Genomic DNA, 16305 nt, shown 5'->3' with positions numbered 1-16305 from the left:
ATGACGGCATTCCCATAAAATTCGTAAAAATGCTCGTACCATTTATTTTACCAACGCTCATTCCTGATGCTTGGAAGATCGCTGCGGTCCAATCAATTGCAAAAACCAAAACCGCAAGTAGTCCTAGCGACTTTCGGCCTATAAGCATCTTACCTGCGCTCTCTAAAGTGTTCTAAAAGCTGTTGTCTGAGCAAATACTTGAGCATATTGGTAAACGGCAACTGCTGTCCCCGTTTCAGTTAGGCTTTAGAGCAAAACATAGCTGCTCTACTGCCGTATTAAAAATACTGGATGATATTAGAATTCCTTTTGACAAAAAGCAGCTGACTCTTTTGTGCCTCTTAGATTTTTCTAAAGCTTTCGACTCGGTAAACCATCACTTACTCTGCATGAAGCTAACAAATTATTTTGGTTTTGGTGTTTCCGCAACGCATCTTATGCGGAGGTGTTTAGGGGGTAGAACTCAACACGTCAAAACTGGCTCACCATTGTCTAGCATTAAACCACTGCAGACTGGTGTCCCAAAAGAATCTATTCTATGTCCTTTATTGTTTAGTCTTTCATAAATGACATCTTCTATATCTGTCCGCATGCCAATATGCACGCTTACGCTGATGACATTCAATTATATCTATCTGGAAGGTATGAGGATACCAACCATCTTTGTGAAAGGTTCAATAATGACTTAGCATCCATTTCGGCTTGGGCCTCGAGAAATTATTTGTGCCTTAATACTGATGAGTCTTACATCCTCTCGATATCTAAAAAAGATATACCTTTCTCAAATATTTCCCCTTTATATATTGCTGGTAACGTCCTAAAACTGATGCAAAAAGTGACCAATCTTCGTTTTATCATCAACAGCAGCTTGACATGCGATGATCATGTAAACTCTATTGTCTGCAAAATGTACTATCAGACCAATTCTAAATATTCTCGCGGAATTTTGTTATCGCGGATTTTTTTATTCCCGCGGAAAAATTCCTCCAATTTTGTTCTCCTAGGTAATTGGGGAATAGGAAATTCGAATTTTCGAAGTCAGCTGTTTTGCCAATTGAAATGTTGTTGCGCATTTCTATTTTTGTTTAAGAAATTGAAAAGTTTAATTATTGCTGCGAGTTTGTTTAAAATTTAGAAATAAAATATGAATAATACACAATATTGCATTTCATATGGAATTGACTAAAATTAGTAATGAATTGGTGCCACAGCAACATCGACAAAGGAGCATAAGAAGAAGCAGACGGCGGGATAACACAAATCCGATGGAATTGTCTTCTTCCATTCAGCAAAGCAATTTTCTGGCGGACAAGTCGAGAGCCTTCTTAAAAAATCTTTGTACAATTTCTGGATGGCTGCATGAAATATACCAAGAGCTCTTCCGTTGCTTCGACTTAAAATGTACATATTTTAGCACAAATTTGTACAAATAAGTTCTTTCTTAAAAGAACCATTTTTCTTTAATTATTTTGATGCATTCCCTTTAAAATAACAAGTGAAAAAACTCCTAAGAAATTGCAGAGAAATCTCCCTCTCACTCACATTCATAATACCTACTTTTCTCCCGTAACCGGTTTCCGCTTTTTCGAACATTGTTCAGAATAAGAGGAAAAGGAGAAGTGAAAAAACTCACAAGGAATTTTTTTTTAGAATACGAGGAATGGGAGAAGGGAAAAAACTCGCACGGAATTTTCGTTTAGAACTGGGCTGTATATATTAAGGAACCTTCGCACGGCGTTTACCCCTCTCCATGTTAGGAGAAAACTTGCAATACAGCTAATTTTGCCGGTTACATGCTACCCCGAATTGGTATACAGCAAGCTGAGCTCGCGTTCTGCCCATAAGATTGATGTAGCTTTCAACCACGTTACGCGCTATGTATTCGGGTTAGACAAATTTGACCATATTTCGAATTAGAGAACACGATTACTAGGGTGTGAAATAGCTGACTATCTAAAGGCCCGAAATCGTATTTTTCTTTGCAGGCTTATTATATGTAAGGAACCTAGGTATCTTTATGATAAGCTAATTTTTCCCAGGTCATCTCGGACTCTTGATTTGATTGTACCAAGCTATAACTACCTTACATGCTCGCGGCTATTCTTTGTCAATGCCATTCGTACTTGGAACTCGATACCAATGTCCACTCGCAGTAGTATTACTAAAAGCAACTTTAAGGCAGCCTTATACGCTTACTACCGGTGAAATACATGAATACTCTCAAGTTGATTTGTTCACAAGTTTCGCTATCTAAATAATGTTATCTGTGATTATTGACTTCATGCTTTATTTTCTATATCTGTATTTTTCTTCTTATGTTATGATTATAGATTTAAGAATTATATGTATTTTTGCTGTTCCATATACTGTTGTACTATAAGAGATCATAGATCTCATTGTACTAATGTGACTTATCAATAAAATGAAATGAAATAAATAATAATAACAGTTACTTGCAGACCCTAATAACAAAAATATTAAGTTTACATTATGTAAATTCTAACAGAGCAGGCGAGAGTTTTACCATTCCCGAAACCTAATTCGGTCACATAATAACAGTTTAAAAAAAAACTAAGGGAACAAATCAATCAGTGAGAGTGATAAAACATTTGAAAATAAAAATTAGTCAGTATGAAAGACCGAAAATCAAAAATAAATATATCTCACGGAGAAAGCCTTTTCTGTGTGCCTGGAAACCGGTTGTTTTTCGTTGTAAACCGAATCGCCTTTTCTGGTTAAACGTTAAATGCTATTTCTGTTTTTGTATGTGGTCTACCATTTCAAAGATTCGCACATAGCTTCATCCGCTAAACGCTGAGTATGGTACAAGTATTACATGTCGGAAACAGTACAAAAGTTTCGCTTCTTTGCACACTCCAAAGTATTTTTGTATTATTGGCTATTTTTCTACTCTCTTCTGCCACTTCGACCAAGAGTTAAATTTAAGGCATTTTAAAGAATTTAAATAGTTTTTGATAGTAGAACGTTGTTAATAGCTTCAGCTTCTTTATTTAGTTAATTGCTTTATTGTATATCAATATTTAACCTTAAGTTTTTTTTACTTTTTTAGTTCACTTTTCAAGTGTTAGCTAGAGGTTTTTTTTTTTTATTCAGATTTGTATGTCTGTTTATCTAGCTCTTCATAATTATGTTTGCAATTTTCATGTGCATTTCAAGGCTCTGCTTGAAATTTTTTCCAGGTGTCTTTTTTTTATGTATGTCGAAGCTCTTCGATTTGTGTTTGCAGCATTTCGGTCGAAAACGTGAATTTTGTTTTTTTTTTTCAGTTTTTTAATCAATTTTTTGATAATTTTCATTGGGTTTAACATTTCACATTAGGAATATTGAAAACATTTTATAGTTATTTTTGAACTAGTTTTCATATCTAAGTGTCTTCTTCGCACTTTATATTTTTACTTTTTTCTTTTAATAAGCTGCCGTCAAATTTGTAAATGTGTTATTCATTTATTTTTTTTTTAACAATTTTTTTATTTTAATTATGAGTTCTTTTGGTTTGTATTATTGCAATTATTATTATTTTTTTTCAACCTGTATGTGGTTGAATTGTTATTCTTTGCCATATTTGTATCCATTTGATATGAGTCTTTTTCGTTTCTTATTTATTTATTGTACTTATTTTGCAGTCTTTTGTAGTTGTATCAATATTGTTTTTCTTCTCAAAATTATAATAACAAATCAACAGTATATAAATAAAAAATCATTTTTGCAAACTTATGCATAATATATGGATTAAAATAACAAAAAATAAATGATTTTAACAAATTATACATTTACGTATGGTATTTAACGTGCGCGGAATGAAATACGAGCGGATGTAACAGAAAAAAGATGGTTATTAAAAAAACTTGATTTTCATTAGGTCTGAAATGAATTTCGAGCCTCCCTAATTTTGTTAGAAAATATTTTTTTAGAAATGTTTGTTAGAAAATATATTGGGCTATTTAAAAATTGAATTTGCAATATGGAAAAGTAAAATATTCGTCGATTTTTGCAAAAAATTCGGCGATTTTCGTCAAAAAGAAGCTATAAAATGCGAAAAATAGTAGGAAGGCGCCCTATGGCGACGAATATTTTACTTTTCCATAAGGAAAATTCAATTTTTTAATAGCCCAAAATATTTTCTAACAAAAATAATAAAAATTTCTAAAAAAAATATTTTCTAACAAAATTAGGAAGGCTCGAAATTCATTTCAGACCTATGGTTCCATGGGCAATATTACTCAGTACGACCCATAGATTCAGAAACTGGATGTGCCTTTTCAACAATAAATTTGACCCACTCTAATGTATGTATGTATATATATCTTCACTGTTTTATCGCCCATTTTATATTTTTGTGCTTCAATATGATCGACATGCAATTAAACGTTCCAATTTGGGCTCTTTCTTTGCTTCTCTATAGCTCACATATTTGCCGAATCGCTATTTTCTTTACAAAATTTTAGTTACTTACATAATATATTGTATTATAATTAGAGTATTTCTTGATCTCCATCACAAAAAAATTTACGAAAAACTAAATTGAACTGCTTATTCTAAAGTGAAACAACTTTTCACTTAACGGTTTGCTGTAGTTTGCTGTTAGAATGTGTTTAGCGATTTTTGAAAAGTGTTCGTATTTCATGCCGCATACGTTAGTATGTATGTAACTCAAAGGAATTCTAAAATTTACCATTCCTTGGTTAAGCGTTATCCTTGCGATTTCTTACTTGCATCCATGTTGAACAAATATTTTTCGTAATGATTTTTTTTTTTTTGTGTAATTTGTTTCGTTTTCGCAAACAGTTTTTTTTCACTTATAACGCCTTTAAAGCCTGTAAAAGCAAAAAACTAAGCTAGGAAAATTATTTCGCTTATATTTATTTATAAATAAACAATGCTTTGCTATGTCGTTGAGCACTGCACATTCAACGTATCACATTTCATATATCACAGTTTTTTTAAAACTTACCATTTTAATTTCTTTTAATATTGTTGATTTTTCATCAGTTTTCTAAAAAAAAATATATATATGGTACTTTTCCTGCTTGCAAATGCAAACATTTTGGGTTTTAGTTCTAATAAATATTTTTTTTTTGTATAACGGTCTGAATTTTGCAGTTGTAGCAACCAATGTTTTTTTTTTTTTTTGTATCGTGAGCAAAATCTCAGGTCAAAATTATCTGTATAATTTTGTATGTCATTTTCAATACCCATATCATTCTCATACGGTATAAGCTTATTGCACATTTGTTCAATTAATTTCATTTAGTCATTAGAGTTTGTAACACATTTTTCGATAACACCATTAATAAAACTGGCACACAAACCCAAACAGTGCTTTGCATATTTGACCCGATCCATCGTTGCTGTCAAATGCACAGAACACTTTTTTTTTACTTTGTTGGCCGCCAGTTTAACTGAAGACGCTTGCAAAAAGTTATTATATGTGACCCGGTCTGTGAAAAGGTTGCTTATGACTCAAAAAAAAAAAAAACAGCTGTTAACAGCTGTCTCTCTCAATTTATTTTTTGATTCATAAGCCACCTTTTCATAGACCGGGTCACATATCGCTATTTTGTTGTACATTGGAACGTTTTTCCGGAAAAAAAATTTGGTTTGAAGATAAACCGTTTTGGCGTTGTGCCATTTTCATTATAATTTTTTATTCTCTTCTCAATCTGAAGTGAGCGTATGCTCTTATAAAAAAATTCATGCATTGCATGCGTCGCATTTTAGAAAATTTTGCACTTAAATTTGCGATAAAATACGTTCATGCATGCACGTAGCTACTAAGGCTGTGAACTGCATCCGAATTTTTCAACTATCCGCTTAAACCGGATATTATCGAAACATTATTCAGAAAATATGTTTGTGGATTATTAAACTAATGTCAAAAATTATAAAGTTACAATTTTTTTTTTTTTTGTTATTAATGTTAAATAAACATACATATGTATATGGCACATGTTGCTTTCACTGGGTATCCAAAAATACGGTTATGAACCGGATCTTCATAAATCCGGATATCCGGATAGTTTCACAAACGAATATTAACCGGATATCTATGCCGTCTGCATTTTATCCGTGTCAACACATATTCGTATGGATATCCGGATATTCGAATATGCGGATAGTCCCAGCCCTACTAGCTACTAAATTGTTGAATAAATTTATAATTTTTTTTACCATATTTGCGAAAAAATTTTCTTTTATCAAAATGTCCTTGTTTGTTTCAATGATTTGTTTATATTAAACAAACGCTTAAGGTAGTTAAGGGTTAATGAAGAAGCATAATTTGATTCTCTATTATTTTGTTGCTATTGCACTAGTTTGGGCATTACATAAATTTGTTCAACAGCACTGCAGATGTACAAAACAGTAAATTATACTTCAGAGGACGAATAAAATTATGTGATGCTACACCTTTGTTAGTTTTATTTCAGAAAGTTAAATTGAAGTTCAGAAATTTCAATAAGAGCCCCAATACTTAACGGCAAATCATTTTACAAAAATAAATACAAGAAAAAACTCTTAATAAAAATTGTTAGTCTTTTCTAGTGCAATTTATGGTTTCTTAACTACTATTGACTATTCCGAAATGCATTTTACGATATCTGTAGTATATTTTATGTTGCCTGGAAAACACAAATTTTTTAAGGACCAAATTGAAATTCAGGAAATTAACCTTTTCCAAAGAGAGTAAGTGAAGTTGCATTTGATTTTTGCAAAATATGCAACAAGTCTGTTACGTGACTTAAGTACGAGAAGGACTTTTTTATATTTCTGTAGCTCACGGCACCAATCAAGATGCAGAAAATCTGTAAGTTGCAAAATAAACATTGCTATTTTTAAACATAAACGTATTAAAACCGTTTTGATATACACAAGCGCTGTTTGTTGCTTGTTATATTTTTTCATAAGCTCATCATCAGCGTGATTGACTCCCCCGACCTAGTTCAGTCAACTAAATTTTGCTGTTCCTGCTAGGGCCTACATTTTGTGCCTTTTCATTTACCTCTATGCCGGCAAACTTTTGCTAGAAATAGTCCCCTGCGTCGTTGGTGCTCACGTTACAATGATTTGTACAACTGCATTAGCCTTGAATGTTCGTTTACCGCTTTACATACTGCCATACTCTTAGGTTTAGCCTGATATTTTATTTTTCTTTCTCTTTCGCGTGTTCCTCCTACTGGGCATCCGGCTCCTTTATGAGTACGTCGCGTCAGCCCCCTTATGGGCATCGACCTCCTTTCTGAGCACCTCGCGCGAGCTCCGTTCTGAGCTACTCACGATGGCCCCCCACTGGGCACACTTAAATAAATTCTTAAATAACATTGTTACTTTCTGTATACTATAATTGAAATTGTTATGCGTATAATTATATATAATTTACTTTAATTCTTGGCTTGTAAGTTTATGTACGTTCTTTTCTTGTAATTGAATCTATTCTTAGCAGTCGACCGCTGTGTTTTTGAGTCGACTATAATTTTAAACAAATAAATAAATATTTCGGTCCATTTACTTTTTAAAGCATTTTTTCATATACGCGAATGAAGTCCATGATTATAATAATTTTAAAAAAAAAGTACACTCAATTCGTATTAAAATATGTTTTAGTAGCTCTTTGCATCATTTGGTAGCCCGAGGTTGTTAAGTCTTCTTTGTTTCGACAATATTAACAAATATTATTAGGAAATTCCTGAAATATCAGATAATCTCGTTTAATAAAACTAATATATATTCCTTCATCCAAATGCTTGCCAGTCTATCTGCATATAAAAACTTTGCGTCGTTTGAGATTAACATTAACGTAATGTAACATATTCTCATGTGATATAGATAGCTTTTTCTTCGTGAATTTCGTTTCTTTATTCACTTTATAAGGAAAAAAGGCCGATTTCTTCTTATATTTTCTATTAAATTCGTTTTTCTTAAGCTAAGCCGTTTGTTGTGCATCACGGTGTTTTGTTTATTCATTATGCCATATTTCATTAAATTCTGTCGCTTTGTAAAAGCATTTTAAGCTATGACATTTTCCCTTTTTATCACGGGCATACAAATAGGTTAGAACGTATGCTATTAGATCTTACAACTACTGCCCGACATTAAAAAAAAAAAATATATATATATATATATATTATATCGAATATAAAATTATTTCACTACATTGTTTAAGTCGCGCCTTAATTTGTTGACTCAAATATGACCTGTTCTTTTGTTCATATTTTTGTTATAGACTACAGCTCTTTTGATGCTTCATTGAAAAAACTTGCATGCTCTCGTGCAATATATTAAAATTTTTAGTTTTGTTAAATTTCCCCAATGCAGTAGCATGAATATTGCTTGCTAGCGAGGAGTAAGTTAGTAACTTTGTTTTATCACAGTCGTTTTGCAAGTTAATGCTTTTAACCTTATTTTACATAGTAAATATATCATTAAAAACAAACAATAAAAAAAGTTTAAAAAACATAAAAATAGTATAACATTGGTTTCACTGCGCTTACTCTTTTAACGCTTAATTGCAGTGAGAATAAAAACGTTTTATTTGTAGAATACTATGTATTTTATTGAATTTATTTGGTTTGGTTTATAGATTATTACTTTTTTTGCTTGTTTTATTTGCTATTTATCTAGTTAATGTTTTTAAGTAAAATTAATCAATTGCAACGAGTTTGATATTATCTTTTATTGAGTTGTTGCATTTTTTTGTTTCATATATGTATATGTTTGATGTAGCTACTGTTTCAAATTTTGTGCCGCGCTAAATGGCTAGGCGCTTCGTACTTACAAATTTTTGATCGTGTCCTGTTCTCTTCACAAAATAAGTTGTGTTTACATACATGCAATTAGGTGTACTGGATTTACACGTATGTTATACATACACAATTATATGTATACAAGCATTATTTATTGCGAGACAAAAATATACAATGTAAATAGTACATATGTATTTAGTTTAAGAGTTTTAAGCCGAAGTTATTGTTATAATATATTTTAATTTTTGGTAAAAATATAACTGAATACTTCTTCAAAAAAAAAAAAAAAAGTTATAAAAAAACGAAAAATCCTTTTGTCAAATTCTCATAAAATATACAATTTGTTGAGGTTAACGGTACATGAATATATTGATTTAAACTTAAAACTATTGAAAAATTGATACGATAGGACTGCTGACCATCTTTCAAATTATAGCAAGTTATATTACACTTAATTTTATTTTCCACATAAAAGAAAAACATGCTTTCTTCAAGTTCGTTTTTGTTTTTTGTATTAAGTTACAAAACAATAATTGGCATAAATGCTATTTTCAGATTTAAAAAAAAAATATTTTTCAAGTGGAGCCTGTTTCTATTTTCATATCATCTAAAAAATCTTAATATTGTCAAATTATTAAAACTTTTTGTAAATCAGAAATGTATTGGCATAGTATGTATTAAATATAATCTAAAAAAAATTGTACGTCTTATTTTGGTATGTATTTGCATAGCCAGTTACTTCTTTTGTCCATTTTTTATATAGTTATGCATATAAGTGTTAAATAAGGGCGTCGGAAATTGTTAATAAGAGGGAGTTTCTACTTCAGTTTTCGCTTTATTGCAAAATAAATTTTACAAACATGTATATTTATTACCTGTCGTGCCTTAACTCTAGAACATATAGATCAAATAGGTATATTATTACTTTGCAAAACATTAGATACGAGTGTTCAAGCGTATACTGTTTAAATATGTCAAGATGGCCCTCCCCTTTAATATTTTTTTTAATATTTATCAGCAACTTGCTTTTGCTGATGTTTAAGTTTTTCTTGGTCATTAACTTTTAATGTAATTGTTTAATTTTTTACTTAATTTTTATAAATTATGTTTTAAATATGCTCACTATACGTAGCATACGATAGCTAAATCTTAATCATTTCATTCACACAGCAAGTGCAGTAATTTTTTACTTCTTCAATCATTTTTAATGGAAGTTTTACTTACGCACAGCGTTGAATTGTATCCCCACAGACAATCATATTTAAATTTTTTAATAATAGCCAGCTGCATTTGAATAGCCTTGTTGGTACTGTGAATCTATTTCAGAAAGAAATTTATTCAAAGAATTAACTTGACGATGCAACATGCATCTATTTCCACCTACCATAACCAGCATATGCGCGTTCATCATAAGATTGCTGCCCTTGTTGCGAATAGTCTGCCGGGGGTGCAGTATTATAATCAACAGCTGGTGCACCATATTGCTGGGTATAATCTTGACCATAAGTTTGATAACGTGTATCTTGCTGTGCGCCGTAATTGCTAGAGCTATCGGAAAGATGAATAAAGTTTGTTTAGTATATGAGGCGTTGCTACAAATATATATTACACGATTTATGGCTAATTTCGGAGTTTAAGGGTACTGGTTAACTTTGAAATGGTCCATAAACTCGAGTTTATTGGGCAAAGTGAATATTGTATAAGCTTTGAAGTTTATATTTGATGGGAAATTTTCTTAGAACCACAATTATAAGTTAGGTTTCGAATTGAGCTTTTAATGAGTTGGGGCTTGTTTATTTTTGTCCTTATTTAGTCCGAACATAGCTATACCTGCCAATCCGAGGCTTTTAGTTAATATAACTTTAAAGCCATTTCAGTCTGTATTAAAGTTCCATGTAAATTTTTTTTTCAATTTTACGCACCTGTATGCTTGGTATTGACTTTGATCATATTCAGCACCCTGTGCAGAATAGGCATTGCTAGTCTGTGCAGCTGAAGCTCCATGTGCTGCATAGCCACTTTGTCCATAACCGTTATAAGATGATTGTGCTGCAGGTGCTGCATAAGATTGAGCATATGGATCGACGACTTGAGATTGGTCATGTGCTGCATAGCTGTGATAAGTGCATATAAAGGGAAAATTATTTTAAAAAATTTCAATAAACGTGCCGTTAAAAAATAGTAACTACCTATGCTGCTGCTGATGGTGACTGGGTGGTGCACCGTAGCTTGGTGGAGCCATAGGTGCTGTATGCTGCATACTTTGGTGATATTTTGGTGCCATTGGTCGTTGTGAATATGGCCCGCCTTCATAGCGACCACGTTTAGGTCCTGGCGGACCACCTGGAGCACCTCGTTTTAAGGATGGTACTGGTGCTATTTGTGTATTAGCACTATGTGGTTGTGCATGCATTGGCGCACGTGACATGGTTTGACCGTAACCACCACGTCCTCGGGGTGGACCTCCACGTCGGAATGACACGTGTCCATATTCTCCGCCAGGGCCCATTTCCCCATGCATACCACCGCCATTCAAGTGTGGATTGTAGCCTCCACGTCCACGATATGAACCACGTCCACGTGGGGGTCCACGTGGAGGTAGACTACTAACACCACCGTTGGGGCTTACGGGAACAGATGATACAACGGGTGCTTCTGTCGGTGTAGCACTGCCATTACTTGCTGCAGCAGACATATCTGGTGTTGTGCCATCGACAACTGGTGCTGGGGTGGCTGATGGTGCTGTTGGTACAGGTGAAACTGTTTTATTGTTTTCAGCACCCGTGTGTTGTTTTGCTATTGTGTATTTGTCAAAAATATATTCAAATAATAAAGAAATAAAATAGTATGTGGTACTTACGCTGCGCATACATGGGTGGCCGACCACGCATCGGAGGACCACCTCCGCGTGGCATATAACTTCCACGCCCCTGATAGCCGGCCCCTCTAGGTGTGCGCATTCCTCGCCCACCTGGACCACCCATACCTTGCGGCGGTGGTCCCCCACCCATCATGGCACCACCTCCGCGGCCCATAAAATGACCACGACCCATTCCTCTACCCCGCCCGCGTTCAAAACTTCCACGCATAGGTCCACCTCTGCCACGATAACCACCACGTGGTGGTGGAGCTCCTACGGGAGGAGCCATTACTACTTGTGGTGGTGCTTCCATCTCAATAAAATTCAGTTTAAATTATTAAGGCCAACGGCTACAAATTTTCACAAATAAAATTTCTCTACACTATGCTTCTATATACGTGACACCGATAAGTTCAAACCGGCAATCGAGTGCAAAACTTCTTATGCAATTATGCTCTGCTTGTAAGTTGAATATGTTAAAACTTTTTACTTAGATAGCTAACGTATTGATTTATTAGTATTTCAGCTGTTTTCATATTATTTTAAGCACTTTTTATTGCTGAAATTTAATTTTCAACCATACAATGCAATTTACAATCAATGTCTAGAACGATGTGAAAAAATATGGCGTCGCATTAGTTATCGATTTTTATTGAGCAGGGATGTATTTAAAACCGACTTGACGTTTTCGTTAAATTATAATAGCTCCGACACATAAGCAGTTTTTCATATTGATGAGTGTGGAGAACTGACAATGAGAACGAGAGCCATACCATACAGGCCGAATGAGAGAGTAGTTAGTTGGTTGTAGACATTCAAACAGTGAACATCTCGTTGATGAATAAAGTACCAAATATATTAATAAACTGTGACTTATAAATTATTGAATTGGTAGGTTATTACAGTGGCGACGAGGATGGGATCATCAACAGAAAATTTAATAATAATACGAATAAATATTTTGGTTACATGTAGTGCAAAGAGAGTAAAATAACATGTGGAATTTTTCTTTATTGCGCAGCGAACACGATTGCATCACACAATTTTGTTTTTGCTTTTGGTTGCCAAAATCAAGTAACGAGTAATACAAGTAAACACAGTAACTCGATTTGAATAGCGAAGACGGTGCATACATATAAGCAAGTGTGTATACCGAGCAAGCAGAACGAAAACAAAGAGGAAGAAATAAAAATTATCCACTTCCACCATTTAATTGGTAAAATTTCGTTCCATTGAATTGGAAGCAAGCAGAACGAAAATAAAGGTAAAGTTTCATTCCATTTAATTGGAAATCGACATTGGTGAAATAAAGGTTATGTTCGGCACTTTATTACTTATAGGAAAAATTCCAAATTACAAAGCAAGTGCGCAGTCCATTCAATTGGGTTTGTAAGTAAAAGAGTACGATCCATTCAATTGGTCCAATAAGTAGCGAGTTTGGTGTCCATTCAATTGGTTTAATAAGTAGCAAGTGTGCAGTCCATTAAATTGGCGAAAATCGGATTGGAAAATTTGACAAAACAATATGACTGAAATGAGACCATTCCTTTGCGATAGCATTGACAAGTCGATATTGCGGAGTGAGTGGGAGAAATGGGTGAGATCATTTACTTTATATCTTCAATCAGAAGATATCAAAGATACAGTGAAGCAAAGAAGTAAGTTACTTCATTTGGGCGGGCCCCAACTACAGGAAGTTATTTTTAATATTCCTGGAGCACTAATAGAAGTTGACACGGAAAACCAAAGTGATGTTTTTAATGTGTTGATAGAAAAACTCAATGATTTCTTTTCACCCAACCGAAACTCGACATTCGAAAGGCACCTGTTTAGAAGCATTAACCCACAAGAAGGCGAATGTTTTAACAAATTTTTGTTGCGTTTACGACACCAAGCGTCCAAATGTTCTTTCGGAGAAACTAAAAGAGAAGTTGAAGATATCTCATTAAAGGATAAAATTATTGACTCTTGGGCTAGTGTAGAATTAAAAAAACGCCTTCTTGAAAAAGAGCAAAGCTTGAATGAAATCATTGAGGCGTGCCAAATTCATGAACAAATCCAGAAGCAATCGCAAGGTATGTTTCCCAAGCAAGAGAACGAAACAGTTAACAAGGTATCTTCGACATCTCTCAAAGCTGGAAGTAGTATGGCTGAATGTTCTAGATGTGGCAGGGTTGGTCATGCAAGTTTTAATATTGACTGTCCGGCAAAGAAATCAAAATGTAATAAATGTGGACTATTGGGACATTTTGCTCGCAAATGCAAAACAAAAAGTTTGAAACGAAAACATGAGTCAGGGGTTAGCAAATCAAAACATCGTCGATTTCAGCCGTCAAAAGTAAGGTGCATTGAGGAAAATAGAGACAATTTATCGGATAGCTCGTACGAACATGACTGCCTTCAGGTAGAAAATTCGGAGTTAGTAAACGAAATGATTAAATGTCATATCGGAGGTTGCGAAATCGCTATGATTATCGACTCAGGGTCTCGTTTCAATTTGCTTAGTCAGCAAGCCTGGGACGAACTTAATTGTAGAAAAGCAGTAATGTGGAACATTCGCACAGAATCAGTTAACCGGTTCAAAGCATATGCAGCGAGTCAGCTTTTAGAAGTTCTTTTTGTTTTCGAGGCACCAAGACCGGTAAAAAAGCATTCAGAAAATATAGCGACTTTTTACGTTATTAAAGATGGCAAGCAATCACTTCTTGGCCGCGATACTGCCATCCAGCTTAAAGTGTTGAAGTTGGGTCTGAGTGTGAACAGCGTTGAAGAAGTAAAGCCTTTTCCTAAAATACCCAATATTAAAGTAAAATTATCAGTTGATCAGTCCGTAAAACCAGTTAAGCAACCGATGCGCCGTATCAAAGAGGATAGATATACAAGAGGGCGCACTGTAGAGTTTCTACATGGCGTTGAAACAAGTTGGTGTTCCTCTAGAAAAACCAGATTAGGTTTTCACCATGCGTTTTGTTATTCTGTCCGCACCAGCCTGAGCTGTCATTTTTATTTCTTTCTTGTTTTGTTCGTGCGCGCGGCCATTTTTGACACTTTTGTTTTGTTTTTTCATTTGCATAGTTTGTTTTGTTTATCCAATAGAAGATAAATGTTATTCTAATTGATAGGTGGAATAGTGAATAAATTTTACAAAGTGAATAATAAATATTAAAATAGCAAAATTTTAAGTGATAGTGGTGATTGTGCAAATGCTAACTTGTGCAGTAACATTGTTTAAAAGTAGAAATATGTTGTTACGATGATAAGTGCATAAATGTATGTATGTATATATGTACATGTATACTTACATATGAAACCGCTGAAATGCTGACGGTTCTGGGCCTTTCATTTAAATAAATTTTTATATAAAATTTTTAGAAAATGTTTAAATGTGATATAAGAAATGTGAATGTGCGTTAAAATTTGCAAAAATGTGACAAATCAGAATATGTGATATGAAGTAAAAATGGTGTATAAACGTATACGTATATGAAATTTATAAAATGCCGACGGCTTTTGTGCATTCAAATGATCCAAAGGTAAAGTGTTAAGATAACTTACGTTTGTTTCTAAAATCCAACAAATTCATTGTACATATTATGTATAGATAGTATGTGCTTAAAAAAATCCATACATATATATATAAGTGTGCAATACTTTGTGTTCATCTAAATCATTATAAATAGACTTTTTTCCAATTGGACTGATTGTATTTTATAAGTTAGCTTTCCCCCCACTACTCCCACTCAATTTAAACAAGCCTGAAACGAAGAAAAGGAACAAATTATTGAAAAACCTAAAACGAAAAGAGAAAATTAGATGCAAAACAATTAGAAAAGGTATGTAATAATAATTATTTAAAAACCTGAAAGTAAAACAAGAATAATTAATAAAAAAGCTGAAAAGAAACAAAAAGAATTATTAAAAATCTAAAAAGAAAAAAAAGGAAAAATTTATTAAAAATATTTAATCAGTTTAATGAAAATTGGTATAACTAGACACGATTTACGAATTCGCCACACTCTTAATGGCGAATTCTCTCAGGATATAATCAATTAAGATTGAATCATTTCTCAGAGAAGCAAAAGAGCATATTCTCTGATTTTTTCACCTGGTTTACAAAAACGACTAACATAATCGATTTTGAAAACCTAGGCTCGTGTGTCAAATGTTTATTTTACGAGATTTTTTTAAGGTAAACACGATTTTCGAGTTCGCCTACCACTTAATAGCGAACTCTCACACGATGTATCAATGAAGAATACATCATTTTCACCTGACACCAACTCGTCTAGGCTCGTGTTAGCTGAAAAAAGAAGAAGAAATACATGATTAGTAAAATCTTTACAAATTTCGTAAGCCCTAGGACATGGAAATAAATACATTTTATATACGTATGTATGTATGTAAATGAAAGCTGAAAAGAAAGAAAGTAAAAAGGAAAGTTGAACTATATGTTTTTCTACATTTTAAAATTTTTATTCATTACCTCGGTTGTACTTTCATTAGGTGGGAAGTTACCCAAGACCAAAGATGCCCGTAAAACCTTTGCTGTGGCTGCAGCTTAACTACTGTGCTTTTTTTTCTTTGCTAAATATTTTGTTCTTTTCAATTGAGCTTCCACTCTACGTGCTGACCATTTCGCATTTTTGTACAATAAAGTTGTTACCATGAAATTCAACAGTTGTAAGC

At 33.4% G+C, this 16305-nt stretch overlaps 2 protein-coding genes across 2 annotated transcripts; one reads left to right on the top strand and one right to left on the bottom strand.

Moving 5' to 3' along the window:
• Nucleotides 1-8542: 8542 nt before the first annotated feature.
• Nucleotides 8543-12257, bottom strand: LOC137251562 (collagen alpha-1(I) chain). The gene is made up of 5 exons (XM_067786293.1): nt 11620-12257; nt 10949-11555; nt 10682-10873; nt 10144-10307; nt 8543-10076 (listed from the first exon to the last, which is right to left on the bottom strand). Exons 1-5 carry the CDS (start codon nt 11930-11932, stop codon nt 10030-10032), a joined length of 1323 nt encoding a protein of 440 aa, XP_067642394.1. The 5' UTR covers nt 11933-12257; the 3' UTR covers nt 8543-10029.
• A 177-nt stretch (nt 12258-12434) lies between these two features.
• LOC137236433 (uncharacterized) lies at nt 12435-14738 on the top strand. The gene is made up of 4 exons (XM_067759032.1): nt 12435-12510; nt 12641-12883; nt 12960-14540; nt 14695-14738. The coding sequence occupies exons 3-4, from the start codon at nt 13145-13147 to the stop codon at nt 14736-14738; spliced, it is 1440 nt and encodes a 479-aa protein (XP_067615133.1). The 5' UTR covers nt 12435-12510; nt 12641-12883; nt 12960-13144.
• Nucleotides 14739-16305: the final 1567 nt, after the last annotated feature.

The sequence above is a fragment of the Eurosta solidaginis genome, chromosome 1, assembly GCF_040869045.1.
Source record: "Eurosta solidaginis isolate ZX-2024a chromosome 1, ASM4086904v1, whole genome shotgun sequence".
NCBI lineage: Eukaryota > Metazoa > Arthropoda > Insecta > Diptera > Tephritidae > Eurosta > Eurosta solidaginis.
The sequence above is the reverse complement of the archived record's forward strand: the minus strand, read 5'-3'. Positions and strand labels throughout refer to the sequence as shown.

What these genes read in the sequence shown, in the direction of transcription:
- LOC137236433 (XM_067759032.1), top strand. Translation starts at nt 13,145, where the DNA reads ATGACTGAAATGAGACCATTCCTTTGCGATAGCATTGACAAGTCGATA. An exon ending in TCTACATGGCGTTGAAACAA is followed by an intron (nt 14,541 to 14,694) that starts GTTGGTGTTCCT and finishes TCATTTGCATAG; the next exon opens with TTTGTTTTGTTTATCCAATA.
- LOC137251562 (XM_067786293.1), bottom strand. Translation starts at nt 11,932, where the DNA reads ATGGAAGCACCACCACAAGTAGTAATGGCTCCTCCCGTAGGAGCTCCA. An exon ending in CACCATCAGCAGCAGCATAG is followed by an intron (nt 10,874 to 10,948) that starts GTAGTTACTATT and finishes CACTTATCACAG; the next exon opens with CTATGCAGCACATGACCAAT. An exon ending in AGTCAATACCAAGCATACAG is followed by an intron (nt 10,308 to 10,681) that starts GTGCGTAAAATT and finishes TCTTTCCGATAG; the next exon opens with CTCTAGCAATTACGGCGCAC.